Below are 27234 nucleotides of genomic sequence, written 5' to 3' on the forward strand. Positions count from 1 at the left end.
ACTCCAGCTGTGGCCTCACCAATGTTTTATAAAGTTGTACCTAGTCCTTCCTGCTCCTGTATTCTCTGCCTCGGCTAATGAAGGCAAGCCTTCCGTATGCCTTCTTCACCACTCTATCTACCTGTGCTGCCACCTTCAGGGGTCTATGGACTTGTCCACCAAGGTCCCTTTGTTCCTCAACACTCCCTGGGGAGCCACCATTCACTGTGTAAATCCTACCCTTATTCAACATCCCAAAATGCATCAGCTCACACTTATCAGGATTAAATTGCATCTGCCATTGCTCTGGCCAATTTAGCAGCTGATCGATATCAGTGTGTAGCCTCAGACTATCCTCCTCACCATCAACAACATCACCAATTCTCGTATCATTTGCAAACTTGCTAATTATATCGTCGACACTCACATCCAAGAGGTGAATGTAAATAACAGGGTCCCAGCACCCATCCCTGTGATACACCGCTGGCCACACGCTTCCAATCACAAAAGCCGCCCCCCCACCATCACCCTTTGCCTCTCAATTAACAATCCAATTTTGGATCCAATTTGCCAGCTTGCCTTGGATCCCATGGGCTGTTTGGGACCAGCCTTCCGTGTGGAACCTTGTCAAAGGCCTCACTGAGGTCCATGGAAACCACACCAAGTGCGCGAATCAATCAATATATTGAGTAAAATCTCAATTGGTCTGCCAGCAACAAATGGGTGCTGGATATCCCTGATCAATCCCGGCCTCCTCGGTGTTGGCTAATCCTGTATTTCAGAGTTCTTTCAGAAATATTTTGCAAGTGTCTCTGGGACAGTCTGATCAGGAGAATGCTGGAATTCAGGCTGATTTCCAGAGACATTTCTCTGTGGGACGGAGATTGTTGAGTTGATCTTATATTTCCATCTGTGACTGCGTTTCTCTCTGTGTCTCCATGGTAACAGGTAAATGGTGAGGCCTTTAATTTGCCGGTGAGATTAGACTCTGGGAAAGTCGGCCTTTCCCAAAGTGGATCAGCGGCCTTGCTGCAGACGGATTTTGGCCTCAGTGTCTCCTATGACTGGAACCATTACGCGGTGGTGTCAGTTCCAAGCATCTATCGGGGCTCTGTGTGTGGACTGTGTGGAAACCTGAACGGAGAGGCTGCTGACGATTTCCTCTCCCCCAATGGCACCGCCTTGGCCGCTGCTTCAGCGTTTGGGAACAGCTGGAAAAGGCCAACCTCTGGCGCTGGCTGCGTGGATGACGGCGGCCCCCCCATCCCCACGTGCAGTGAAGCAGCTCGCCGTGTCTACGCCTCGGAAACTCACTGCGGGGTTTTGAGCCACGCCCAGGGGCCTTTCCGCCAATGTCACTCGGTGCTGAGGCCAACAGCTTACACTGCAAACTGTGTCTTTGATCTGTGCGCATTAGCCGGAATCCGCCAGGCACTCTGTCAGGCCATTGAATCTTATGCAGCCCAGTGTCAGAGCAGTGGCATCACCATAGAAGACTGGAGAAGTGGCACAGGCTGTGGTAAGAAGATGTGTTTGAAAAGATCAACCTGTCATTCTCACAACTTTCTGTTCAATATCCTGGGCGCTGGATTCACCCTTTCCGATTCTCAGAGGGGGCAGGAGCAGAGGGAGCTGGGGGTATCTGTGCAGAGACCAGTGTCGGTGGGACAGGGGGGAGAGAGCAGTTAATGATGCAGATAGTATTCTGGGATTCATTAATAGGGACGCAGAGAACAGGAGCCAGGAGGTTGTGCTGAACTTATACAAGACACTGGTCAGAGCTCAGCGGGAATATTGTGCACAGTTCTGGGCGCCGCGCTATAGGAAGGATGTGAACACATTGGAGAGAGTGGAGAAGAGGTTTCAGGAATGGTTCCAGTGATGAGAAACTTCAGTGATGAGGAAGGATTGGAGAGATTGGGACTGTTCTTGGAGAGAGGAGAGGCTGAGAGGAGATTTGATCGAGATGTTCGAATCATGAGGGGGCTGGACTGATGAGATCGGGAGAAGCTGTCCCCGCTCGGAGAAGCACCGAGAGCGAGAGGACACAGAGAGAAACTGACTCGTAAAAGAGGCCAGTGTGAAAACTCTCACCCCGCGAGTGGTTGGGTTCTGGAACGTTCTGCCTGGGAGTGTGGTGGAGGGAGGTTCAATCGAGGGATTCGAGAGGGCGTTGGATGATGATTAGAATGGAAACAATGTGCAGGGGGACGGGGAAAAGGCAGGGGAATGGCACTGAGTCACCATGCTGGTTTGGAGAGCCAGTACAGACACAATGGGCCGAATGACCTCCCGCTGCACCTGAACCATTGTGTGATTTTGTGATCTTGTGCCGGTACTGAGCTGTTCTTGTCTTTACCCCCAGCTGTACAGTGCCCAGAAAACAGTCACTTTGAGGTTTGCGGTGATCCGTGTCAGGGTAATTGTGTCAATGTCTCCCTCACGCCCTCCTGCCATTTGAGATGTGCTGAAGGCTGTTTCTGTGACCGTGGCTACCTGAGGAGTGGGGACAGCTGTGTCCCCTCTGGACAGTGCGGCTGTTACCACAATGGCGTGTACCTGAAGGTAGGTACACAGCTGGCACTGAGATGTTGGCACCGCTGGTGACGGGGGAGGGAATTGGTGCCAAAGTGGCGGATATTTAATCCTGGATTTTCCCACATTTCCTTTGCAGGAGGGTGAGGCGATGTCAGCAGCCGACTGTAGCTCCAAATGCCAGTGTTACGCCAGGGGCAAGGTGAGGTGTGTTCGCACAGCCTGTGGTCAAACCCAGCAATGTACCATGCGGAAAGGCCGCAGAGGTTGCTTCAGTTCCCACCCAACCTGCACCGTGACAGGTGACCCACATTACTTGACCTTTGACGGTGCAGTGACTCATTTCCAGGGCACCTGTGACTATGACATTGCCAAGGTTTGTGGAGCATCCTCGGCGTCCTGGTTCCGAGTGACAGCAGAGAATCGACACCGGCACAACAACCTGGTTTCCTTTGTGTTGCGAGTTCACGTCTACTTCGCTGGTGTTCACATTGCCATCGACAACGGGAGAGGCGTCTCAGTGAGTATCCTTCCTGTCACACCACTCGCAGGAACGAGGCGACACTGGAAAATCACTCTGGGGAAATGGATCTGGGTCCGTTTATTTTAGAGTCATAGTAATCATCGAGGTTTACAGCATGGAAACAGGCCCTTCGGCCCAACTTGTCCATGCTGCCCTTTTTTTAGAACCCCTAAACTAATCCCAATTGCCCACATTTGGCCCATATCCCTCTATACCCATCTTACCCATGTCACTGTCTAAATGCTTTTTAAAAGATTCAATTGTACCCACCTCTACTACTACCTCTGGCAGCTTGTTCCAGACACTCACCACCCTCTGTGTGAAAAAGGTTGCCCCTCTGGACACTTTTGTATCTCTCCCCTCTCACTTTAAACCTATGCCCTCTAGTTTGAGACTCCCCTACCTTTGGGAAAAGATATTGACTATCTACCTTGTCTAAGCCCCTCATTATTTTATAGACCTCTATAAGGTCACCCCTCAGCCTCCTACGCTCCAGAGAGAAAAGTCCCAGTCTATCCAGCCTCTCCTTATAACTCAAACCATCAAGTCCCGGTAGCATCCTAGTAAATCTTTTCTGCACTCTTTCTAGTTTAATAATATCCTTTCCATAATCAAGTGACCAGAATTGCACACAGTATTCCAAGTGTGGCCTTACCAATGCCTTGTACAACTTCAACAAGACATTCCAACCCCTGTATTCAATGTTCTGACCGATGAAACCAAGCATGCCGAATGCCTTCTTCACCACTCTGTCCACCTGTGACTCCACTTTCAAGGAGCTATGAACCCGTACCCCTAGATCTCTTTGTTCTGTAACTCTCCCTAACGTCCTACCATTAACTGAGTAAGTCCTGCCCCGGTTCAATCTACCAAAATGCATCACCTCGCATTTGTCTAAATTAAACTCCATCTGCCATTCGTCAGCCCACTGGCCCAATTGATCAAGATCCCACTGCAATTGGAGATAACCTTCCTCACTGTCCACTATGCCACCAATCTTGGTGTCATCTGCAAACTTACTAACTATGCCCCCTATATTCTCATCCAAATCATTAATATAAATGACAAATAACAGTGGGCCCAGCACTGATCCCTGAGGCACACCGCTGGTCACAGGCCTCCAGTTTGAAAAACAACCCTCTACAACCACCCTCTGGCTTCTGTCAAGAAGTGGAGATGCCCGCGTTGGACTGGGGTAAACACAGTAAGAAGTTTAACAACACCAGGTTAAAGTCCAACAGGTTTATTTGGTAACAAAAGCCACACAAGCTTTCGAGGCTCTAAGCCCCTTCTTCAGGTGAGTGGGAATTCTGTTCACAAACAGAACTTATAAAGACACAGACTCAATTTACATGAATAATGGTTGGAATGCGAATACTTACAACTAATCAAGTCTTTAAGAAACAAAACAATGTGAGTGGAGAGAGCATCAAGACAGGCTAAAAAGATGTGTATTGTCTCCAGACAAGACAGCCAGTGAAACTCTGCAGGTCCACGCAACTGTGGGGGTTACAAATAGTGTGACATGAACCCAATATCCCGGTTGAGGCCGTCCTTGTGTGTGCGGAACTTGGCTATCAGTTTCTGCTCAGCGACTCTGCGCTGTCGTGTGTCGTGAAGGCCGCCTTGGAGAACGCTTACCCGAATATCAGAGGCCGAATGCCCGTGACCGCTGAAGGGCTCCCCAACAGGAAGAGAACAGTCTTGCCTGGTGATTGTCGAGCGGTGTTCATTCACCAGGCAAGACTGTTCTCTTCCTGTTGGGGAGCACTTCAGCAGTCACGGGCATTCGGCCTCTGATATTCGGGTAAGCGTTCTCCAAGGCGGCCTTCGCGACACAGGACAGCGCAGAGTCGCTGAGCAGAAACTGATAGCCAAGTTCCGCACACACGAGGACGGCCTCAACCGGGATATTGGGTTCATGTCACACTATTTGTAACTCCCACAGTTGCGTGGACCTGCAGAGTTTCACTGGCTGTCTTGTCTGGAGACAATACACATCTTTTTAGCCTGTCTTGATGCTCTCTCCACTCCCATTGTTTTGTTTCTTAAAGACTGGATTAGTTGTAAGTATTCGCATTCCAACCATTATTCATGTAAATTGAGTCTGTGTCTTTATAAGCTCTGTTTGTGAACAGAATTCCCACTCACCTGAAGAAGGGGCTTAGAGCCTCGAAAGCTTGTGTGGCTTTTGCTACCAAATAAACCTGTTGGACTTTAACCTGGTGTTGTTAAACTTCTTATTCTGTCAAGAAGCCAATTTTGTATCCATTTAGATACCTCACCCTGGATCCTGTGAGATTTAACCTTATGCAACAACCTACCATGCGATACCTTGTCAAAGGCCTTGCTAAAGTCCATGAAGACAACATCAACTGCACTGCCCTCATCTACCTTCTTGGTTACCCCTTCAAAAAACTCAATCAAATTTGTGAGACATGATTTTCCACCCACAAAGCCATGTTGACTGTCCCTAATCAGTCCTTGCGTCTCTAAATTCCTGTAGATCCTGTCTCTCAAAATACCTTCTAACAACTTACCCACTACAGATGTGAGGCTCACTGGCCTGTAGTTCCCAGGCTTTTCCCTGCAGCCCTTTTTAAACAAAGGCACAACATTTGCCACTCTCCAATCTTCAGGCACCTCACCCGTGACTATCGATGATTCAAATATCTCGGCTCGGGGACCTGCAATTTCCTCCCTAGCCTCCCACAATGTCCTGGGATACACTTCGTCAGGTCCCGGGGATTTATCTACCTTGATGCGCTTTAAGACTTCCAGCACCTCCTTCTCTGTAATATGTACACTCCTCAAGAACAGGCAGAAAGGCAAGTCGCGAGAGAGATACAGACAGTTCAGAGAGAGACATTGCTCGCTCAGTAAGTGGGCAAAACATTGTCCAATGGGGGATAATGTGGGAAAGTGTGAAGATGTCCATTTTGGAAAGGAGGACAAAAGAACAGAGGATTATTCAAATGGAGAAAAACTGCAGGAAGCTGCAGCACAAAGAAACTGGGGGGACCTGTACACAAAGCACAGAAAGCTAGTACACAGGAACAGCAGGGAATCAGGAAGGGCCATGGAATGCTGGCCTTTATTTCAAGGGGGTTGGAGTATCAGTGTCGGGAAGCCTAGCTGCAACTGTACAATTTTAAGTTTATTTGTTAGTGTCACAAGTACACTTGTGGGCAGCACGGTGACACAGTGGTTAGTGCTGCTGCCTCATAGTGCCAGGGACCCGGGTTCCATTCCCGGGGGCACGGTGACACAGTGGTTAGCGCTGCTGCCTCACATTGTCAGGGACCCGGGTTCGATTCCCGGGGGCACGGTGACACAGTGGTTAGCGCTGCTGCCTCACAGCGCCAGGGACCCGGGTTCGATTCCCGGCTCGGGTCACTGTCTGTGCAGAGTCTGCATGTTCTCCTCGTGTCTGCGTGGGTTTCCTCCGGGTGCTCCGGTTTCCTCCCACAGTCTGAAAGACGTGCTGGTTAGGGTGCATTGACCCGAACAGGCGACGGACTGTGGCGACTCGGGAAATTTCACAGTAACTTCATTGTAGTGTTAATGTCAGCCTTGTGGCTAATAAGTAAACTTTAAACTTTAAGTAGGCTTACATTAACACTGCAATGAAGTTACTGTGAAATTCCCTGAGTTGCCACACTCCGGGGCCTGTTCGGGGACACTGAGGGAGGATTCAGCACGGCCAACGCACCCCAACCAGCACGTCTTTCAGACTGTGGGAGGAGAAAACCCACGCAGACACGGGGAGAATGTGCAAACTCCACACAGACAGTGACCCAAAGCTGGAATCGAACCTGGGTCCCTGGCGCTGTGAGGCAGCAGTGCTAACCACTGTGTCACCGTGCCCCCGGGAATCGAACCCGGGTCCCTGGCACTGTGAGGCAGCAGTGCTAACCACTGTGTCACCGTGCCCCCGGGAATCAAACCCGGGTCCCTGGCGCTGTGAGGCAGCAGCACTAACCACTGTGTCACCGTGCCCCCGGGAATCGAACCCGGGTCCCTGGCGCTGTGAGGCAGCAGCGCTAACCACTGTGTCACCGTGCCCCCGGGAATCGAACCCGGGTCCCTGGCGCTGTGAGGCAGCAGTGCTAACCACTGTGTCACCGTGCCCCCGGGAATCGAACCCGGGTCCCTGGAGCTGTGAGGCAGCAGTGCTAACCACTGTGTCACCGTGCCCCCGGGAATTGAACCCGGGTCCCTGGCGCTGTGAGACAGCAGCACTAACCACTGTGTCACCGTGCCCCCGGGAATTGAACCCGGGTCCCTGGCGCTGTGAGGCAGCAGCACTAACCACTGTGTCACCGTGCCCCCGGGAATCGAACCCGGGTCCCTGGCGCTGTGAGACAGCAGCACTAACCACTGTGTCACCGTGCCCCCGGGAATGGAACCCGGGTCCCTGGCGCTGTGAGACAGCAGCACTAACCACTGTGTCACCGTGCCCCCGGGAATGGAACCCGGGTCCCTGGCGCTGTGAGACAGCAGCACTAACCACTGTGTCACCGTGCCCCCGGGAATCGAACCCGGGTCCCTGGCGCTGTGAGGCAGCAGCACTAACCACTGTGTCACCATGCCACCCATACTGCACTGGGTGAGTCCACATCTGGGACTGGGAGCCGGTCTGGTTCCCTGATTGAAGGAAGGATATGATTCCATTGGAGGCAGTTCAGAGAAGGTTCACTGGGATGATCCCCGGGATGGAGGGATTGTCTGATGAGGAAAGGATAAACAGGTCGGGACTCTGCTGATTGGAGTTTAGCAGAATGAGAGGGGATCTCACTGAAACATACCGGATTCTTCAGAGGTTTGACAGGGTAAATGCTGAGAGGATGTTTCCCCCCATGGGAGAGTCTCGGGACAGAGGGCAGAGTCTCAGAGAAAAGGGGCACCAATTTAACACTGAGATGAGGAGGAGACTCTTCTCTCAGAGGGTTGAGAGTCTCTGGAACTCCTTGTCACAGGGAGCTGTGGGGACAGAGTCCTTGTGTAGATTTGAGGCTGAGATTGGTTTTTGATCAGTGAGGGAATCCAGGCTTACGGGGAAAGGACAGGAAAGTGGACGTGAAGAATGTAGGATCAGCCAGGATCCTATTGAATGGGGGAGCAGGCTCGAGGGGCCGAATGGTCTTCTCCTGTCTCGATTTCCGATGGTGTTAATATTCTTGTCGAGGTGTAAGGCTCAGCAAACTTTGTTTCTTCATTCCTATCCTCCACTAACTGTGCTTTGCTGAAGAAAACCCCTGCGCTATTGGTGGGGAATTTTCTGGAGTTCGGGCAGTCGGTGAGTGACCTCACAAAATAAATGTGTGTGGGGTTTTAGCAAAAGCACATTGAAGCAGTGCTGAGCTGGCCTTTGTGTTCCCAGGTGAATGGAACAGCTGTTTTGATGCCTCACAATATCCCCACTTTGGCCAGGATATCACAGCTGGATGGTTTCATCGTGGTTTCTGCGGTGAATAATGTCGAGGTGCTTTACAATGGACGGAGCACTCTGCTCGTGCGAGTCGGGCCCGAGTATGCCAACAGGTTATGTGGCATGTGCGGCAATTTCAATGGTGATTGGACGGACGATAAGGTTCTGCCCACGGGTGAAAGAGCGAGGGATGACAACACATTTGGAAATTCTTGGAGAACGGAGAAGAGTGACCCGAGGTAAGGGTTTTGGGTGCAGCCAAAGATAGACCATCCTCAAAGGACACGGGAGGTCTGAGTGTGTAAACCAGGCACTTTGACCTCTCCTTCACCCTGAATAGTCCTTTTGAGATAAGCGATCCCACAACCAACAGATCTGATCTAAGCTCTGCAGTCCTTCCACATCCGGTCAAGAATGGTGGTGGACAATTAAACAACTCACTGGAGGAGGTTCCACCAATATCCCCATCCTCAATGATGGAGGAGCCCAGCACATCAGTGCAAAAGATAAGGCTGAAGTATTCGCAGCAATCTTCAGCCAGAAGTGCCGAGTGGATGATCCATCCCAGCCTCCTCCAGTGGTACCCAGCATCTCAGATGCCAGTCTCCAGCCAATCCGATTCACTCCGTGTGATATCAAGAAACGGTTGGAGGCACTGGATACTGCAAAGGCAATGGGCCCTGATAACATTCCGGCAATAGTACTGAAGACTTGTGCTCCGGAACTTGCCGCTCCCCTAGCCAAGCTCTTCCAGTGCAGTTACAACACTGGCATCTACCCAACAATGTGGAAAATTGCCCAGGTATATCCTGTACACAAAAAGCAGGACAAATCCAACCCGGCCAATTACCGCCCAATCAGTCTACTCTCGATCATCAGTAAAGTGATGGAAGGGGTCATCGACAGCGCTATCAAGCAGCACCTGCTCAGCAATAACCTGCTCAGTGACGCCCAGTTTGGGTTCCGCCAGGGTCACTCAGCTCCTGACCTCATGTCAGTGCTGGGCCCGGCCGGCGATACACACATCCCAGTAAAGAATATAAGTAAAGGGCAGCATGTCCATTGCTCCTGGACAATGTCTCGCCATAACTCCAGGGGAGGGACTTCACTCCCAACACTCAGCGATAAGAACAACAAAAACTAATTGAATTCTCACCTCACACAAGATGATACAGAGTAAAGCTCCCTCTCCACTGTCCCCATCAAACACTCCCAGGACAGGTACAGCACGGGGTTAGATACAGAGTAAAGCTCCCTCTACACTGTCCCCCATCAAACACTCCCAGGACAGGTACAGCACGGGGTTAGATACAGAGTAAAGCCCCCTCTACACTGTCCCCCATCAAACACTCCCAGGACAGGTACAGCCCGGGGTTAGATACAGAGTAAAGCTCCCTCTACACTGTCCCCATCAAACACTTCCAGGACAGGTACAGCACGGGGTTAGATACAGAGTAAAGCTCCCTCTACACTGTCCCCATCAAACACTCCCAGGACAGGTACAGCACGGGGTTAGATACAGAGTAAAGCTCCCTCTACACTGTCCCCATCACACTCCCAGGGCAGGTACAGCACGGGGTTAGATACAGAGTAAAGCTCCCTCTACACTGTCCCCATCAAACACTCCCAGGATAGGTACAGCACAGGGTTAGATACAGAGTAAAGCTCCCTCTACACTGTCCCCTTCAAACACTCCCAGGATAGGTACAGCACAAGGTTAGATACAGAGTAATGCTCCCTCTGCACTGTCCCCCATCAAACACTCCCAGGACAGATACAGCACGGGGTTAGATACAGAGTAAAGCTCCCTCAAACACTCCCAGGACAGGTACAGCACAGGGTTAGATACAGAGTAAAGCTCCCTCTACACTGTCTCCCATCAAACACTCCCAGGACAGGTACAGCACGGGGTTAGACACAGAGTAAAGCTCCCTCTCCACTGTCCCCCATCAAACATTCCCAGGACAGGTACAGCACGGGGTTAGATACAGAGTAAAGCTCCCTCTACACTGTCCCCCTCAAACACTCCCAGGACAGGTACAGCACGGGGTTAGATACAGAGTAAAGCTCCCTCTACACTGTCCCCCATCAAACACTCCCAGGACAGGTACAGCACGGGGTTGGATACAGAGTAAAGCTCCCTCTACACTGTTCCCATCAAACACTCCCAGGACAGGTACAGCACGGGGTTAGATACAGAGTAAAGCTCCCTCTACACTGTTCCCATCAAACACTCCCAGGACAGGTACAGCACGGGGTTAGATACAGAGTAAAGCTCCCTCTACACTGTTCCCATCAAACACTCCCAGGACAGGTACAGCACGGGGTTAGATACAGAGTAAAGCTCCCTCTACACTGTCCCCCATCAAACACTCCCAGGACAGGTACAGCACGGGGTTAGATACAGAGTAAAGCTCCCTCTACACTGTCCCCCATCAAACACTCCCAGGACAGGTACAGCACGGGGTTAGATACAGAGTAAAGCTCCCTCTACACTGTCCCCATCAAACACTCCCAGGACAGGTACAGCACGGGGTTAGATACAGAGTAAAGCTCCCTCTACACTGTCCCCATCAAACACTCCCAGGACAGGTACAGCACGGGGTTAGATACAGAGTAAAGCTCCCTCTACACTGTCCCCATCAAACACTCCCAGGACAGGTACAGCATGGGGTTTGATTCAGAGCTGTGGAATATTCACAGAGGTTGGGAGTTATTTTGGAAATGAGGAACTCTGCTAATTCTTTGTCTGAGTTGATTTTGTGGGGATTCTTCCTCTTGGTGAATGTTACATTTCAGGGAGAATGTTGGTGACAGTCTCTGTGCGAGTGAGACTGGGATAACTGCTCTGACATCACGTTGATGGTCATTTTGTTTCCTGGGTTTGTTGTCTTGTAGTTGTGAAGATGGCGATCGGAGCTTGGAGATGGAATGTGCCCGGGCTGCTGAGGTTCAGTCTCTCTGTTCAATCATCCTCAATAAGACCGGACCTTTTGCTGCCTGTCACTGGCACCTGGACCCCATGAATTACTATTCATCCTGTGTCTATGACCTGTGTCAGTACGGTACCAGTAACCTGATGCTGTGTGGAGCCATCGAAGCTTACGAGAAGGCTTGTAAAGTTGACGGGGTATCGGTGGCCCCTTGGCACGCCAGCCGGGACTGTCGTAAGCATTTGCTTTTGCTTCTTGATGATTGCTGGCAATTGTATTTCTAAACCTCTTGCTCAATACCAGGGCGTTGGTGTATTGTGTGCAGTTTTGGTCTCCTTTTCCGAGGAAGGATGTTCTTGCTCTCGAGGGAGCGCAGCGAAGGTTTACCCGGCTGATTCCAGGGATGGCGGGACTGGTGTATGAGGAGAGATTGACCGGGTTAGGATTGTTTTCACTGGAGTTCAGAAGAACCAGTCTGAAAGACGAGCTGGTTTGGGTGCATTGACCCGAACAGGTGCCAGACTGTGGTGACCAGGGGAATTTCACAGTAACTTCATTGCAGTGTTAATGTAAGCCTTGTGACTAATAAATAAACTTAAAAAACTTTAAAGGGGGGATCTCATCGAGACTTATAAAATTCTGACGAGACTGGACAGGGTAGATGCAGGGAGGATGTTCCCGATGGTGGGGGGAGTCCAGAACCAGGGGGTCACTGTCTGAGGATTCAGGGTAGACCATTTGGGACTGAGGTGAGGAGAAATGTCTTCACCCAGAGGGTGGTGAATGTGTGGAATTCACTCCCACAGAAAGCAGCTGATGCCAAAAGATTGAATGTTTTCAAGAAGCAGTCAGATACAGCCCTTAGGGTGAAGGGGATCGAAGGATGTGGGGAGTAAGGGAGATGAGGATATTGAGTTGGATGATCAGCCATGATGGTGATGAATGGGGGAGCAGGCTTGAAGGGCCGAATGGCCTCCTCCTGCCCCTATCCTCGATATTGGTTGGGGAATTCTGGTTTGTGATGAGCCAGAGGAGAAGCGGCTGGGCGGATCTGTTGGGGTGTGTAGCCTGGTGAGTGTGTGGCGTGTCTAACGATACAGACTGTGTTTTATTCCAGCTCTGCAGCATCCGTGCGAGGAACAGTCGTGTCGGGGGAACGAATGGTGTGGGGAACACCGAGGAACTTACGGCTGCTTTTGTGATGATGTAAGTGGCGGACAGGACAAGAACTACGGTAAGAATCTGGTGGAAAAGGTGGCCTGTAAACCACGATCCACTTTCTTCTGACAGGAAGGTTCTCTGGATAAACTCTCCCATGTCCCTGGGTGAAAACAGTGGACAGAAACCCTGCACAAACACAGAAACCTGGTATGTTTTACATTCATTCACCAGGGCGTGTGTGTCACTGGCCAGGCCCAGTCTTTACCCCCCCCCCCGCATCCCTTACCAAGGGGGTGGGTGAGCCGCCATCTTGAACCCGCTGCAGTCCCCGTGTGGTGTAGGTACACCCACAGTGCTGTTAGGGAGGGAGTTCCAGGATTTTGAAGGAATGCGCAACATAATTCCATGTCAGGATGGTGGGTGACCTGGGATAAAACTCAAACTGGATAGGCTTGGGTTGTTTTCGTTGGGGCAGAGAAGACTGAGGGCGACCTGATTGAGGTGCTCAAGATTATGAGGGGCATGGACAGAGTGGATGAGGAGCAGTTGTTCCCCTTAGCTGAAGGGTCAGTCACGAAGGGACATAGGTTCAAGGTGAGGGGTGGGAGGTTTAGAGGTGATGTGAGGAAACGCTTCTTACCCAGAGGGTGGTGACAGTCTGGAATGCGCTGCCTGGGAGGGGGGTGGAGGCGGGATGCCTCACATCCTTTAAAAAGTATCTGGATGAACACTTGGCACATCATCACATTCAAGGCTATGGGCCAAGTGAATCCTTTGAAGAGTATCGGGGGTTTAGGAGTAGAGTTAAGAGAGCTATCAGGAGGGCAAAAAGGGGACACGAGATTGTTTTGGCAGATAAGGCAAAGGAGAATCCAAAGAGCTTCTACAAATACATAAAGGGCAAAAGAGTAACAAGGGAGAGAGTAGGGCCTCTTAAGGATCAACAAGGTCATCTATGTGCAGATCCACAAGAGATGGGTGAGATCCTAAATGAATATTTCTCATCAGTATTTACTGTTGAGAAAAGCATGGATGTTAGGGAACTTGGAGAAATAAATAGTGATGTCTTGAGGAGTGTCCATATTACAGAGAAGGAGGTGCTGGAAGTCTTAAAGCGCATCGAGGTAGATAAATCCCCGGGACCTGATGAAGTCTATCCCAGGACGTTATGGGAGGCGAGGGAGGAAATTGCGGATCCCCTAGCCGAGATATTTGAATCATCGATAGTCACGGGTGAGGTGCCTGAAGATTGGAGAGTGGCAAATGTTGTGCCTTTGTTTAAAAAGGGCTGCAGGGAAAAGCCTGGGAACTACAGGCCAGTGAGCCTCACATCTGTGGTGGGTAAATTGTTGGAAGGTATTTTGAGAGACAGGATCTACAGGAATTTAGAGACGCAAGGACTGATTAGGGACAGTCAGCATGGCTTTGTGAGTGGAAAATCATGTCTCACAAATTTGATTGAGTTTTTTGAAGGGGTAACCAAGAAGGTAGATGAGGGCAGTGCAGTTGATGTTGTCTACATGGACTTTAGCAAGGCCTTTGACAAGGTACCAAACATAGAACATAGAACAGTACAGCACAGCACAGGCCCTTCGGCCCACGATGTTGTGCCGAGCTTTATCTGAAACCACTGGTAGGTTGTTGCATAACGTTAAATCTCACGGGATCCAGGGTGAGGTGTCTAAATAGGTACAAAATTGGCTTGATGACAAAAGTCAGAGGGTGGTTGTAGAGGGTTGTTTTTCAAACTGGAGGCCTGTGACCAGCGGTGTGCCTCAGGGATCAGTGCTGGGTCCACTGTTATTTGTCATTTATATTAATGATTTGGATGAGAATGTAGGGGGCATGGTTAGTAAGTTTCCAGATGACACCAAGATTGGTGGCATAGTGGACAGTGAAGAACGTTATCTCTGATTGCAGAGGGATCTTGATCAATTGGGCCAGTGGGCTGACGAATGGCAGATGGAGTTTAATTTAGATAAATGTGAGGTGATGCATTTTGGTAGATTGAACCAGGGCAGGACTTACTCAGTTAATGGTAGGGCGTTGGGGAGAGTTACAGAGCAAAGAGATCTAGGGGCACATGTTCATAGCTCCTTGAAAGTGGAGTCACAGGTGGACAGAGTGGTGAAGAAGGCATTCAGCATGCTTGGTTTCATCGGTCCGAACATTGAATACAGGAGTTGGGACGTCTTGTTGAAGTTGTACAAGACATTGGTAAGGCCACACTTGGAATACTGTGTCCAGTTGTGGTCACCCTATTGTAGAAAGGATATTATTAAACTAGAAAGAGCGCAGAAAAGATTTACTAGGATGCTACCGGGACCTGATGGTTTGAGTTATAAGGAGAGGCTGGATAGACTGGGACTTTTTTCTCTGGAGCGTAGGAGGCTGAGGGGTGACCTTATAGAGGTCTATGAAATAATGAGGGGCACAGATCAGCTCGATCGTCAATATCTTTTCCCAAAGGTAGGGGAGTCTAAAACTAGAGGGCATAGGTTTAAGGTGAGAGGGGAGAGATACAAAAGTGTCCAGAGGGGCAATTTGTTCACACAGAGGGTGGTGAGTGTCTGGAACAAGCTGCCAGAGGTAGTAGTAGAGGCGGGTACAATGTTGTCTTTTAAAAAGCATTTAGACAGTTACATGGGTACGATGGGTATGGAGGGATATGGGCCAAACGCGGGCAATTGGAATTAGTTTAGGGGCTAAAAAAAGGGGCGGCATGGACAAGTTGGGCTGAAGGGCCTGTTTCCGTGCTGTAAACCTCTATGACTCTAAGTGCTGGTAAATGGGATGAGGTGGGAGGTCAGGTGTTCCTCACGTGTCAGTGCAAACTCGATGGGCCGAAGGGCCTCTCCTGCACTGTATGATTCCATGAAACTAGGGGCAGCACTTAACATGGTCTCTGGCCACCCATAGGTGCACCTTGTCACCCATAGGTGCACCTTGTCACCCATAGGTGCAACCAGTTTGGAAGCTGCTTTCAAATCCTTTGTCGTGGGGAATTTCCCAAAAAGCAGCGAGGTTCCCAATGGGTGGGAAATGGGAGATTTTCCCGCCCAGGTTTTTGGGTGAACTCAGTGAGGTGAATCTGGCCCTGCGTGCGTCACTGAGTCCGCGAGGAGATTCCCGCCGGGAAGGGGGGGCTGAGACCGAATCCCACCCGAGAGGCAGCTCAGCGCGTTGACTGGGTCACTGAGTCTGTACTGACCTGTCAGTGAGGAGATCAGCGCGTACGCACTGTCCCCTCTCCCCATCGCCAGCCTCCCAATCACTGACCTCCCGATGGCCTCCCCAACCCAACCCCCCCTCCCCTCCCCAATCCCCTCCCCCATCCCCTCCCCCATCCCCTCCCCCCATCCCCTCCACCCATCCCCTCCCCCATCCCCTCCCCCCATCCCCTCCACCCATCCCCTCCCCTCCGATCACTGACCCCAAAACCCCTCCCAGTCACTGACCCCAAAACCCCTCCCAGTCACTGACCCCAAAACCCCTCCCAGTCACTGACCCCAAAACCCCTCCCAATCACTGACCCCAAAACCCCTCCCAATCACTGACCCCAAAACCCCTCCCAGTCACTGACCCCAAAACCCCTCCCAGTCACTGACCCCAAAACCCCTCCCAGTCACTGACCCCAAAACCCCTCCCAATCACTGACCCCAAAACCCCTCCCAATCACTGACCCCAAAACCCCTCCCAATCACTGACCCCAAAACCCCTCCCAATCACTGACCCCAAAACCCCTCCCAGTCACTGACCCCAAACAAAACCCCTCCCAGTCACTGACCCCAAAACCCCTCCCAGTCACTGACCCCAAAACCCCTCCCAATCACTGACCCCAAAACCCCTCCCAATCACTGACCCCAAAACCCCTCCCAGTCACTGACCCCAAACAAAACCCCTCCCAGTCACTGACCCCAAACAAAACCCCTCCCAGTCGCTGACCCCAAAACCCCTCCCAGTCACTGACCCCAAAACCCCTCCCAATCACTGACCCCAAAACCCCTCCCTGTCACTGACCCCAAAACCCCTCCCTGTCACTGACCCCAAAACCCATCCCAATCACTGACCCCAAAACCCCTCCCAATCGCTGACCTCCCGATGGCTTCCCCAAGCTGACCTCTCCATGGCTGACCCCAATCCCCATCCCCACCATGGCCAGCCCCTGGTAGTGTGGCGACCAGAATTGAACACTATATTCCAAGTGTGGCCTAACTAAGGTTCGATAAAGCTGCAACATGACTTGCCAATTTTTAAACTCAATACCCCGGCCGATGAAGGCAAGCATGCCGTATGCCTTCTTGACTACCTTCTCCACCTGCATTGCCACTTTCAGTGACCTGTGTACCTGTACACCCAGATCCCTCTGCCTATCAATACTCTTAAGGGTTCTGCCATTTACTGTGTATTTCCTGTCTGTATTCGACCTTCCAAAATGCATGACCTCACATTTCCGTACGAGCTCTGTCGCGATTTCTGTCTGTCATTCTCACCGACCCATTCTGCTGTGACCTGCCCCCTGTTGTTGGTTGATCTGAGTCCAGTGAAACCCCCCCCCCCACACCATCCTGACTGAATCTGGAATGATTGCAGAACCAGACTCCATTCTGTAAATTGCTGATGATAGTTTGTGTTGTGGTTACAGATTACAGACTGAAATGTAACGGTAACAGCAGTGAGATCTCTCTGTCACGCTGCCTACTCTTCAATGATGGCTGGCACACTCGCTACTTCCACCTGAATGACCCCAGCTGTATCGGGCACCTTACCAATGGGAGACTGGTCTTCCAGTTTGACACCAGCAGACCCTTCTGTGGCTCCAATCTCAAGGTATCTCTGTGGAGAGCAGGTCAGAATGAAAGGGTTGACTTTGTAAAGACACTGCCTATGTCACTAGTCTATCGAGAAAGGAGAGATCTTCCACTCTCACCTTCTCAATTAGCAAACTTCTTTCACCAGGCAGTCAATATCCAAATCAATGTTCCCCTTCACATTTTGGGAATGATTTGTGGAGAATATTCAGTCAGAGAGTACGACCTAATGCTAATTTGTCATCTTGTATTGATGCTGTAACTTGGTTTTCCAAGTTCAGGAAGCTCCGACCAACACCACCCCACACTGGAAAAAACCCACAGGACTAATAATATATCGAAAAAAGGGAAAGGCCCAGGATACAAGACAACAAACCAAAATATAAAGGCAAGACATCAGAGGGGTAACAAGGGTTGGACGTGAGCCGAAAGAAAAGTGGCAAAACACAAAGGAAAGGAGACGTGTCCCTCTCCCTGTCCCACCCCCGAAACCTAAACTAATCAATGACTTCCTGTCAGGGGGGAACAGGAGTTACAGACAGGTGGAGAATACATACCTGGCATTCTGCTCTCCTTATCTAAGGAAAGATATCCAGGCATTGGAAGCAGTCAGAGAAGGTTCACTCGGTCGACCCCGGGTAGGGAGGGAGTTTCTGATGAGGAGAGGTTGGGTAGGATGGGTCTGTACTCACTGGAGTTTAGAAGAATGAGAGGAGACCTTATTGAGACATATCAGATTCTCAGGGGGTTTGACAGGATGGATGCTGAGAGGGTGTTTCCCCGTGTGGGAGAGTCTGGGAGCAGACTCTATATCGGATTCTCAGGGGGGATTGACAGGGTCGATGCTGAGAGGTTGTTTCCCCTTGTGGGGGAGTCTGGGACCAGAGAGCAGAATCTCAGAGTGAGGAGATCACCCAGCGATGAGGAGGAATCCCTTCTCCCCGAGGACAGTGAATCTGTGGAATTCTTTCCCGCAGAGGGCTGTAGAGGCTGGGTCATTAAGAATGTTCAAGGCTGAGACAGAGAGATGTTAATCAGTGAGGGAATCGAGGGTTATGGGGATAAGGCGGGATTGAGGATTATCAGATCGGAACAATCTCAGTGAATGGCGGCGCAGACTCGATGGGCCGAATGGCTGATGGGGGACGCCGGGGTGGGGGGGAAGGGGTGAGTGTTGAACAGACCGTCAATGCACTGGTGTCCGATTGACGTTACTCACGGGCTGGGTTACTGCATCCTCCACGCTGGGCTAAGAGGGGGAAGTTGTATTCCACGCTCACCGGGCCTTCCCTGACCTTGTGAGGTGCGTAATAAAAACATGGTGCCCCTTAGTGTCCAAAGATGTGCAGGTTCGGGGGATTGCCAAGGTAAGAATGCATGGGGTTACAGGAACAGGACGGGGATAGGGCCTGGGTTGGAAGCTGTGTCAGAGATTCATGCAGGTCTCGATGGGCTGAATGGTCTCCTATGGTATTGTAATGATTCTAGGATTCGATGTTGCTGTGTCGGCAATTCACTTTGATGAACAAGGGTTTTATTTTTAAATATTTAGGTAAACAGCACCCACTTCACTCACTCAAACACCATCCAAGCATCGCTTACTGAGGATTATGGAGTTGTGTCTCGCAATCGGACCATTGCTTTGGTTTTCTCATGTGTCTTCCCTCTGACGATGAACGTGTCTTTGTTTGCATCGGATAACGTGGTCCAAAGGTGAGATTTTTACCTTCTTTAGTCCCAGTGGCCCAAACACTGGCAGCAGTGAGTAATCAGCTGAGATTCCCAGGTGTGGTTAGTGATACAAACTGCAGATAGAATCTCCTGTGACCAGCCTGGACCTCCCTCCAGCCAGACCACCCTGGCAATGAACAGCCTGCAATGAGTAATATCCCTCCACCAGGCCGCCTCACATCCATCCGCTGTGAAAAATAAAGGGCCCTTTGCTCCTTCAAGTGGAAAAGCTCAAATCAATGAACTTTTATCCAACATTTTAATTTGAACCAATTGAGAATTGGAGGATGAAGTGTCTATACGTCCATTCATCATACGTACTTGTTCATCTCTCGAGGGGAGGCAGTGGTGTAGTGGTACTGTCATTGGACTAGAAATCCAGAGAGCCAGGGTAATGTTCTGGGGACCCAGGTTCAAATCCCACCACAGCCAATGGTGAAATTTGAATTCAATAAAAATCAGGAATTAAAAATCTACTGATGACCATCTAAAAACCCATCTGGATGGATGACTAATGTCCTTCACAGAAGGAAATCTGCCGTCCTCACCTGGCCTGGCCTACTTGTGACTACAGAGCCACAGCAATGTAGTTGACTCTCAACTGCCCTCCAAGGGCAAGTTGGGATGGGCAATAAATGCTGGACCCAGCCTGCGACGCCCGTGTCCCACAAATGATTTTTAAAAATGAGAAACATCTGAGCAAATTGGGTTGATTGTAAGTTTGAACAAGCAGATATAGGATTGTATTGTCAGATCAGATGGGATCTCACTGTGCGACAGAGCAGAATCGATGGGCTGAATGGCAGCCTATGTCTGATGGACTTATGGATATTTATTGCAAATGTCTCGGCTAAAAGCAAAACTGCACGGTGTGACTGCCGGATTATTCTGGATCAGACAAATCTAAAATGCATCTTTGAAACTTCCAAGTATCAACATTAAAGCCTTCAGGAATTGTGGATTGTTGATGATGTATTCTGGGAGGATTTTAACTCTTGCCGTTGTGTGTTCTTTCCCGGAGCAGTGTTGTACATGTGGCGTTACCGGAAGGTGAAGGGACCTATGAGGTGGTGATGATAATGTATCGTGACTCTCAGTACCAACTCCCCTTTGCTCAAACTCCAGTCAGACTCAACGTAAATGATCGAGTTTACATTGGGATCCGGGTCTCCGGGATAGATCCCAATCAGTTTGTGACAACACTGGACAATTGCTGGACCACCCCAGTGGCCGACCCTTCCTCAACAACACGGTGGAGCCTTGTCAGCAGCCAGTGAGTATGTCACCATCCTCTCAGTACTGTGTGCAAGGATCAGAGGACAAAGAGCAGTACAGCACAGGAACAGGCCCTTCGGCCCACCAAGCCCGCGCTGACACATGACACCTTTCTAAACTAAAGACCTTTTGCCTCTAAGCGGTCCGTATCCCTCTATTTGCTGCCTATTCCTGTATCTGTCAAGATGCCTCTTAATTGTTGCGATTGTATAGAAACATAGAAACATAGAGGATAGGAGCAGGAGGAGGCCATTCGGCCCTTCCAGCCTGCTCCCCAATTCATCACCATCATGGCTGATCATCCAACCCAATAGCCTCATCCTGCTTTCTCCCCATAACCTTTGATCCCATTCGCCCCAAGTGCGATATCCAGCCGTCTCTTGAATGCATTCAATGTTTTGGCATCAGCTACTTCCTGTGGCAATGAATTCCACAGACTCACCACTCTCTGGGTGAAGAAATGTCTCCAAGAATAGGCAGGGTAGATGCAGGGAGGATTTCATAAGAACATAAGAAATAGGAGCAGGATTGGCCATCGAGCCCCTCGAGCCTGCCCCACCATTCAATAAGATCATGGCTGATCTGATTTCCCTGATGGAGTCCAGAACCAGGGCTCACAGTCTGAGGATTCAGGGTAGACCATTTAGGACGGAGATAAGGAGACATTCCTTCACCCAGAGAGTGGTGAATGTGTGGAATTCACTCCCACAGAAAGCAGCTGAGACTAAAACATTGGATGTTTTCCAGAAGCAGTCAGATATCGCACTTGCAGTGAAGGGGATTGAAGGATATGGTGGGATGGGGGGATCAGGCTATTGAATCATAGAAACCCTACAGTGCAAAAAGAGGCCATTTGGCCCATCAGGTCTGCACCAACCACAATATCCCTACATATTTACCCGCTAATCCCTCTAATCTGTGCATCTCAGGACACTAAGGGGCAATTTAGCATGGCCAATCAACCTAACCCGCACATCTTTGGACTGTGGGAGGAAACCGGAGCACCCGGAGGAAACCCACGCAGACACGAGGAGAATGTGAAAACTCCACACAGACAGTGACCCGAGCCGGGAATTGAACCCGGGTCTCTGGAGCTGTGAAGTAGCAGTGCTAACCACTGTGCTACCGTGCCGCCCCAACCACTGTGTCACCGTGTCGTGTCGGAGCTGGATATTCAGCCATGATCGTAATGAATGGTGGAACAGGCTGGAGGGGCTGAATGGCCTCCTCCTGCTCCTATTTCCTATGGTTTAAAAACTAAGAATCTTCCTTTTCTGCCCAGATTTTGAAGCTGGAAATATTTGGCAGGAGATTTAATGACCCTTCATCAAACTGGGAGAAAGGTTTGTGGGGAAAGGGGTTTGAAGCCATCAGAGAGGCAGAGGAAGGAGCGAGGGACAAAGGGGAATGTCTCTGATAGAGTGGGAGAGGCCCAAAGACCCAGGAGATGATGGGGCCGCGAAACAGGGAGGGGGCAGTGAGGAGGCAATGGAGGGAATAGAAATGGGTCGAAAGGTGGGAGGAGGTTCACTGAGATTTCGATCCCAGGCACTGATTGGCTAAAGGAGACTGGGAAGATGCCAAGAAATTATCGCCACCTGGACTGCGCTTGGAAAGATCCAGCACACACTCAATGGGCCGAATGGCCTTGCAATGGAGGGTGCTTGGAATTCACTGCCCAAGTTGGTGGTGGAAGCCGAGACTCTTTTTAAAATGACCTGGATCTGCACCTTAAGAGCTGTAAGATACAGGGCTTTGGGCCGGGTGCAGGAAGGCGGGATTAGGAAGGGCACCTGGGTGTCCTCGGGCTGGTATGGACAGGATGGGCTGAAGGGCCTCCTTCTGTGCTGTGACTTTTCTCTGGTTCTGTGGAAGAGTAACCGAATGCCGATGTTGGAATGGACATTGACCTGTCCCGAACCATCACATCTTCAGTATGGATACAACCAATCGCATTCATTGTTCATTGCAGGTGTCCAAATACACTCAGTGAGGTGGGTGTTGCTGAAAGTGGAGTCTCCCTGATCTGCCGCTTCTCATTCGCTGCGTTTAAGTTTGTTGGTGACGTGAACCAACTCTATCTGCATTGTCAGACACGGCTGTGTAACTTCCAAACCACTCAGTGCTCGGCGGTAAGTTCACGCTGTCTTCCTTCATAATGTTCCCTTCATTCTCAGGGTGACAAGTCACCGTCGGACCCTCCGTCCAAGCAAACACTTTACAATCATTCCGTGAGACACGAGCCCTCAGTTAGTTACAAGAACACAGCCACTGCTGTTTTACAATTGATCTCCCACTAGGTGTCGCTGGTTCATCCAAACACGCCCATCACTATCTACCATTCAGGCGTGGTCTCTCTCTTTCCCCAAGCTGGAGCCTGGATTGCTGGCTGCTTCACTGCTCTGATTGTGGGAGGTTTGGAGACTTAACCGGCACGATCTTACGGGCTCACCACACTGCTCGATCGGTCTGGTGAGCCGGGAAGATCGGGTGAGAGGTGAGAAACTGGCTTCGGGCCTGGTGTCTCGCCTCTCGCCAGCCCCGTTTTGCTGGTGAAATCAGCCTCGCGCCCAGGAATCAGCTGGGTGGCGTTGGGGGAGGGGAAGGGCTGGGGTGCGTGTGTGTGTGTGGCGGGGGGGGTGGTGTGGGAGGGTTTGTGTGGGGGTTGATGATATCTGTGGGGGTGGTGGGGTGGAATGACAGTTCTCCCAGTATCCTGCGTACAAAGGTATTCTGGGAGATTGGGAACCTACACAGTGACACCCCCTAGTGCTCAGCAGCCAGTTTTACAGGTGAGCTGAGACGCCACAGTCCCCCCTTCCCCTCCCCCTACTGGCGAGAATCACATTACTGCATCTGTATTGTACAGAATGCTGTAAATTCCCATGACTTACCTAGCTGAAAAAACCAGCAAGAAAACCTCCCGTTTTCTCGCCTGTTTGACAGATTCTGGAAATGAAGGAAAGACTCTGAATAACGAATCTCTCAGTGGAGAGTTCAAACCCGTGGGAACCAATTCTCCCAGAGTCAGGATTTCAGCTGAGATAACTTCCCACAAACGACAGTTTGGCAAAAATGAACGCTTGTTCCTGAATTCTGCACGTAGACATCTTCATTCAGATGGTCAGAACTCAGGAAGTGACAGAGGAACGAGTTCACTTGTTGGTTCAAGTTGTCCTTTGCGAGTGACACGGGCAGTTTTTTTCCAGGCTTGGACTTTCCCTGAGGAGCAAATCCTTTATTTCGGAGCATTTAGGAAATGGATTGCTACACGGGCACTTATTTCAAGACCAATATTTTCACCATTTGTGTAAAAAACCTGTTTTATTTCACAAAGCAGTGCCTGAAGTGTTTTGCATTTCTGGATGGATTCCCATCAAGGTGGATTTTTATTCAAATGTACATTTTCTCTTGACCACAGCGCTGTCCCGCCAGAAGGTCTAGCCAGGGTGGCAGCCCATCAGATGTCCTGACCGTTGGTCCATTTACCTTGGAACAGCCTAACACTGGTGCAGTTATTGCAGGTGAGTGAGCAGGTGGAACACGGTGCAGTGATAGACTGCAACTCCTGCAGAGGAAATACTTCCCTGGCCTTCAACCATCGCCGTGGTGTCCAGGAAGCTTTATCCTGAAACACTGAGCTTGTTTACAGATACGTTCACTCAGTCACCACCCCCCCCCCCCCCCCCCCTCCCAGCCCAAGACCCGGACAACCTTCCCAGCTTGAGCTGAAATTGGCAAGCAACACACGCAGATACGCGGAGAACATGCAAACTCCACACAGACACTCACCTGAGACCAGAATCGAACCCGGGTCCCTGGCGCTGTGAGGCAGCAGTGCTAACCACTGTGTCACAGTGCCCCCGGGAATGGAACCCGGGTCCCTGGCGCTGTGAGGCAGCAGCGCTAACCACTGTGTCACCGTGCCCCCGGGAATCGAACCCGGGTCCCTGGCGCTGTGAGGCAGCAGCGCTAACCACTGTGTCACCGTGCCCCCGGGAATCGAACCCGGGTCCCTGGCGCTGTGAGGCAGCAGCGCTAACCACTGTGTCACCGTGCCCCCGGGAATCGAACCCGGGTCCCTGGTGCTGTGAGGCAGCAGCGCTAACCACTGTGTCACCGTGCCCCTAGGAATGGAACCCGGGTCCCTGGCGCTGTGAGGCAGCAGCGCTAACCACTGTGCCACCGTGCCCCCGGGAATCGAACCCGGGTCCCTGGTGCTGTGAGGCAGCAGCGCTAACCACTGTGTCACCGTGCCCCCAGGAATGGAACCCGGGTCCCTGGCGCTGTGAGGCAGCAGCGCTAACCACTGTGTCACCGTGCCCCCGGGAATCGAACCCGGGTCCCTGGCGCTGTGAGGCAGCAGTGTTAACCACTGTGTCACCGTGCTACCCCAAGCTGTGCAGGTTAGGGGGATTGGCCATGGGAAATTCCCCTTTGGGTGGGATTTTGCAGCCTTGCTTGTCCCGAAACAATAAAATCTCACCCGATGTCGATGGACCTTTCCAAGGTCTCCCACTCACCTGCTCCGATTCCCATGGCGGGCAGGACGGTAAAACTCCAGCCTTAGTGTGGAAGAATGTGTAGGCGGGGTGGATTGGCTGTGGATGGGGTTACATGGATCTGATGGGGAGAGGACCTGGGTAAGATATTCTGTCCGAGAGTCGGTGCAGACTCAATGGGCTGAGTGGCCTCTCCTGCACTGTAGAGATTCTATGAGGTTGTGGACAGCAGAAGGGGGGAAGTGATACTGAGACCACGATGTGATCATTCACTGTCTCCCACTGTGGAAATGTCTCGAGGGATCGGATAAGCTTCCTCATTCTTCTGTTGGTGAATAACTTGTTAATTAGTCTGTTTATTCTGTGCAGCTCCTAACGTCTGACTTTTCCCTTGTCTGCAGATGATGTTTCTGCATCCAGCCGGAACCTTCCTGTCTCTGCAACCTCAGCGGCCTGCCTGTTACTGGTTATCCTACTCCAGTAACCTGCCACAATGCCATTGGTCTACTGTGTGTCCAAACCAAACCTGCCCGGCATTGAAACCAACCTTTACAACGACCATGACCGCCCGACTGGCTTTATCCGGCTTATTCAGCTTTATCCGGCTTATTTTCACTTTGATATCATTGTTTAAAAGTTGTCTTTCTCACTCTGCGTGAACGTTTTCTCCTGATTTTTCTCTGAAACAAATCTTCTGAATAAATTGCAAAAACCAGGAAGATTGCTGGTGACTTTCATTTATTCAAAAATATTCAGCTTCAAGATATTTCAGAGAATTTTCAACATTATTCTCTCAAAACTACCGACTTCCACCTCATCAAGTTCGACATCAAGCTGGAAAAATGTTTCTGGTGAGTGGAGAAATATAGACTGGGATTCTCCCAAAAAGGTTCCAAGTGTTGAATTCACGGGAAAACATAGAACATTACAGCGCAGTACAGGCCCTTCGGCCCTCGATGTTGCACCGACCAGTGGTACCAATCTAAAGCCCCTCTAATCTACACTATTCCAATATCATCCATATGTTTATCCAATAACCATTTGAATGCCCTTCATGTTGACGAGTTCACTACTGCTGCAGGCAGGGCATTCCACGCCCTTACTACTCTCTGAGTAAAGAACCTACCTCTAACATCTGTCCTATATCTCTCACCCCTCAATTTAAAGCTATGTCCCCTCGTGCTAGCCAACACCATCCGAGGAAAAAGGCTCTCACTATCCACCCTATCTAATCCTCTGATCATCTTGTATGCCTCTATTAAGTCACCTCTTAACCTTCTTCTCTCTAACGAAAACAACCTCAAGCCCCTCAGCCTTTCCTCATACGATTTTCCCACCATACCAGGCAACATCCTGGTAAATCTCCTCTGCACCCTTTCCAACACTTCCACATCTTTCCTATAATACGGCGACCAGAACTGTACGCAATACTCCAAATGCGGCCGCACCAGAGTTTTGTACAGTTGCAGCATGACCTCCTGGCTCCGAAACTCAATCCCTCTCCCAATAAAAGCGAACACTCCGTACCGGGAGTAATTCCCGCTGCTTTTATCAGTGGGATTTCAGGTTCGAATCTCCCGCTCTCTGTGCGATGCGCCAGGCCCGCCAGCACAAATCTCATTCAGTTTCAGACAGCGAGGCCTACTCTAACCTGGAGCCTGAAACCAGGGGGACTCTGCACACGCACAGCGGCCCCCCAATCGCTGTCCAGCCGGGACCCCCGCAGTGCTGCCCCACCCCCACTCTCCCCACTGCCCGATCACTGTCCAGCCCGGGACCCCCACAGTGCTGCCCCACCCCCTCACCCCCACTCTCCCCACTGCCCGATCACTGTCCAGCCCGGGACCCCCACAGTGCTGCCCCACCCCCACTCTCCCCACTGCCCGATCACTGTCCAGCCCGGGACCCCCACAGTGCTGCCCCACCCCCTCACCCCCACTCTCCCCACTGCCCGATCACTGTCCAGCCCGGGACCCCTACAGTGCTGCCCCACCCCCTCACCCCCTCACCCCCACTCCCCCCACTGCCCGATCGCTGTCCAGCCTGGGACCCCCACAGTGCTGCCCCACCCCCTCACCCCCACTCCCCCCACTGCCCGATCGCAGACCAGCCCGGGACCCCCACAGTGCTGCCCCACCTCCCCCCCCCCCCCACCCCCACTCCCCCCACTGCCTGATCGCTGTCCAGCCCGGGACCCCCGCAGTGCTGCCACACCCCCCCCCCCAACCCCCCCACTGCCCGATCGCTGTCCAGCCCGGGGCCCCCACAGTGCTGCACCCCCCCCCCGCACCCCCACTGCCCCCAGTGCCCGATCGCTGTCCAGCCCGGGACCCCCACAGTGCTGCACCCCCCC

The 27234-nt window shown here is 51.3% G+C and overlaps 1 protein-coding gene across 1 annotated transcript in view; it reads left to right on the forward strand.

Moving 5' to 3' along the window:
* Positions 1-25594, forward strand: part of LOC144487778 (alpha-tectorin-like) — a gene marked incomplete at its 5' end in the record, with an annotated part of 68544 nt that extends 42950 nt beyond the window's left edge. Inside the window, 12 exons of the mRNA XM_078205850.1 lie at positions 928-1498; positions 2345-2544; positions 2654-3034; positions 8421-8707; positions 11367-11635; positions 12519-12635; positions 17208-17392; positions 18926-19086; positions 20129-20377; positions 22352-22511; positions 23801-23903; positions 25283-25594. Of these exons, the coding sequence (XP_078061976.1) occupies positions 928-1498; positions 2345-2544; positions 2654-3034; positions 8421-8707; positions 11367-11635; positions 12519-12635; positions 17208-17392; positions 18926-19086; positions 20129-20377; positions 22352-22511; positions 23801-23903; positions 25283-25365 (2766 nt within the window). The remainder of the gene's footprint in view (positions 1-927; positions 1499-2344; positions 2545-2653; positions 3035-8420; positions 8708-11366; positions 11636-12518; positions 12636-17207; positions 17393-18925; positions 19087-20128; positions 20378-22351; positions 22512-23800; positions 23904-25282) is intronic.
* Between the last annotated feature and the right edge of the window lie 1640 nt (positions 25595-27234).

The sequence above is a fragment of the Mustelus asterias genome, unplaced genomic scaffold, assembly GCF_964213995.1.
Source record: "Mustelus asterias unplaced genomic scaffold, sMusAst1.hap1.1 HAP1_SCAFFOLD_1033, whole genome shotgun sequence".
Classification (NCBI taxonomy): domain Eukaryota; kingdom Metazoa; phylum Chordata; class Chondrichthyes; order Carcharhiniformes; family Triakidae; genus Mustelus; species Mustelus asterias.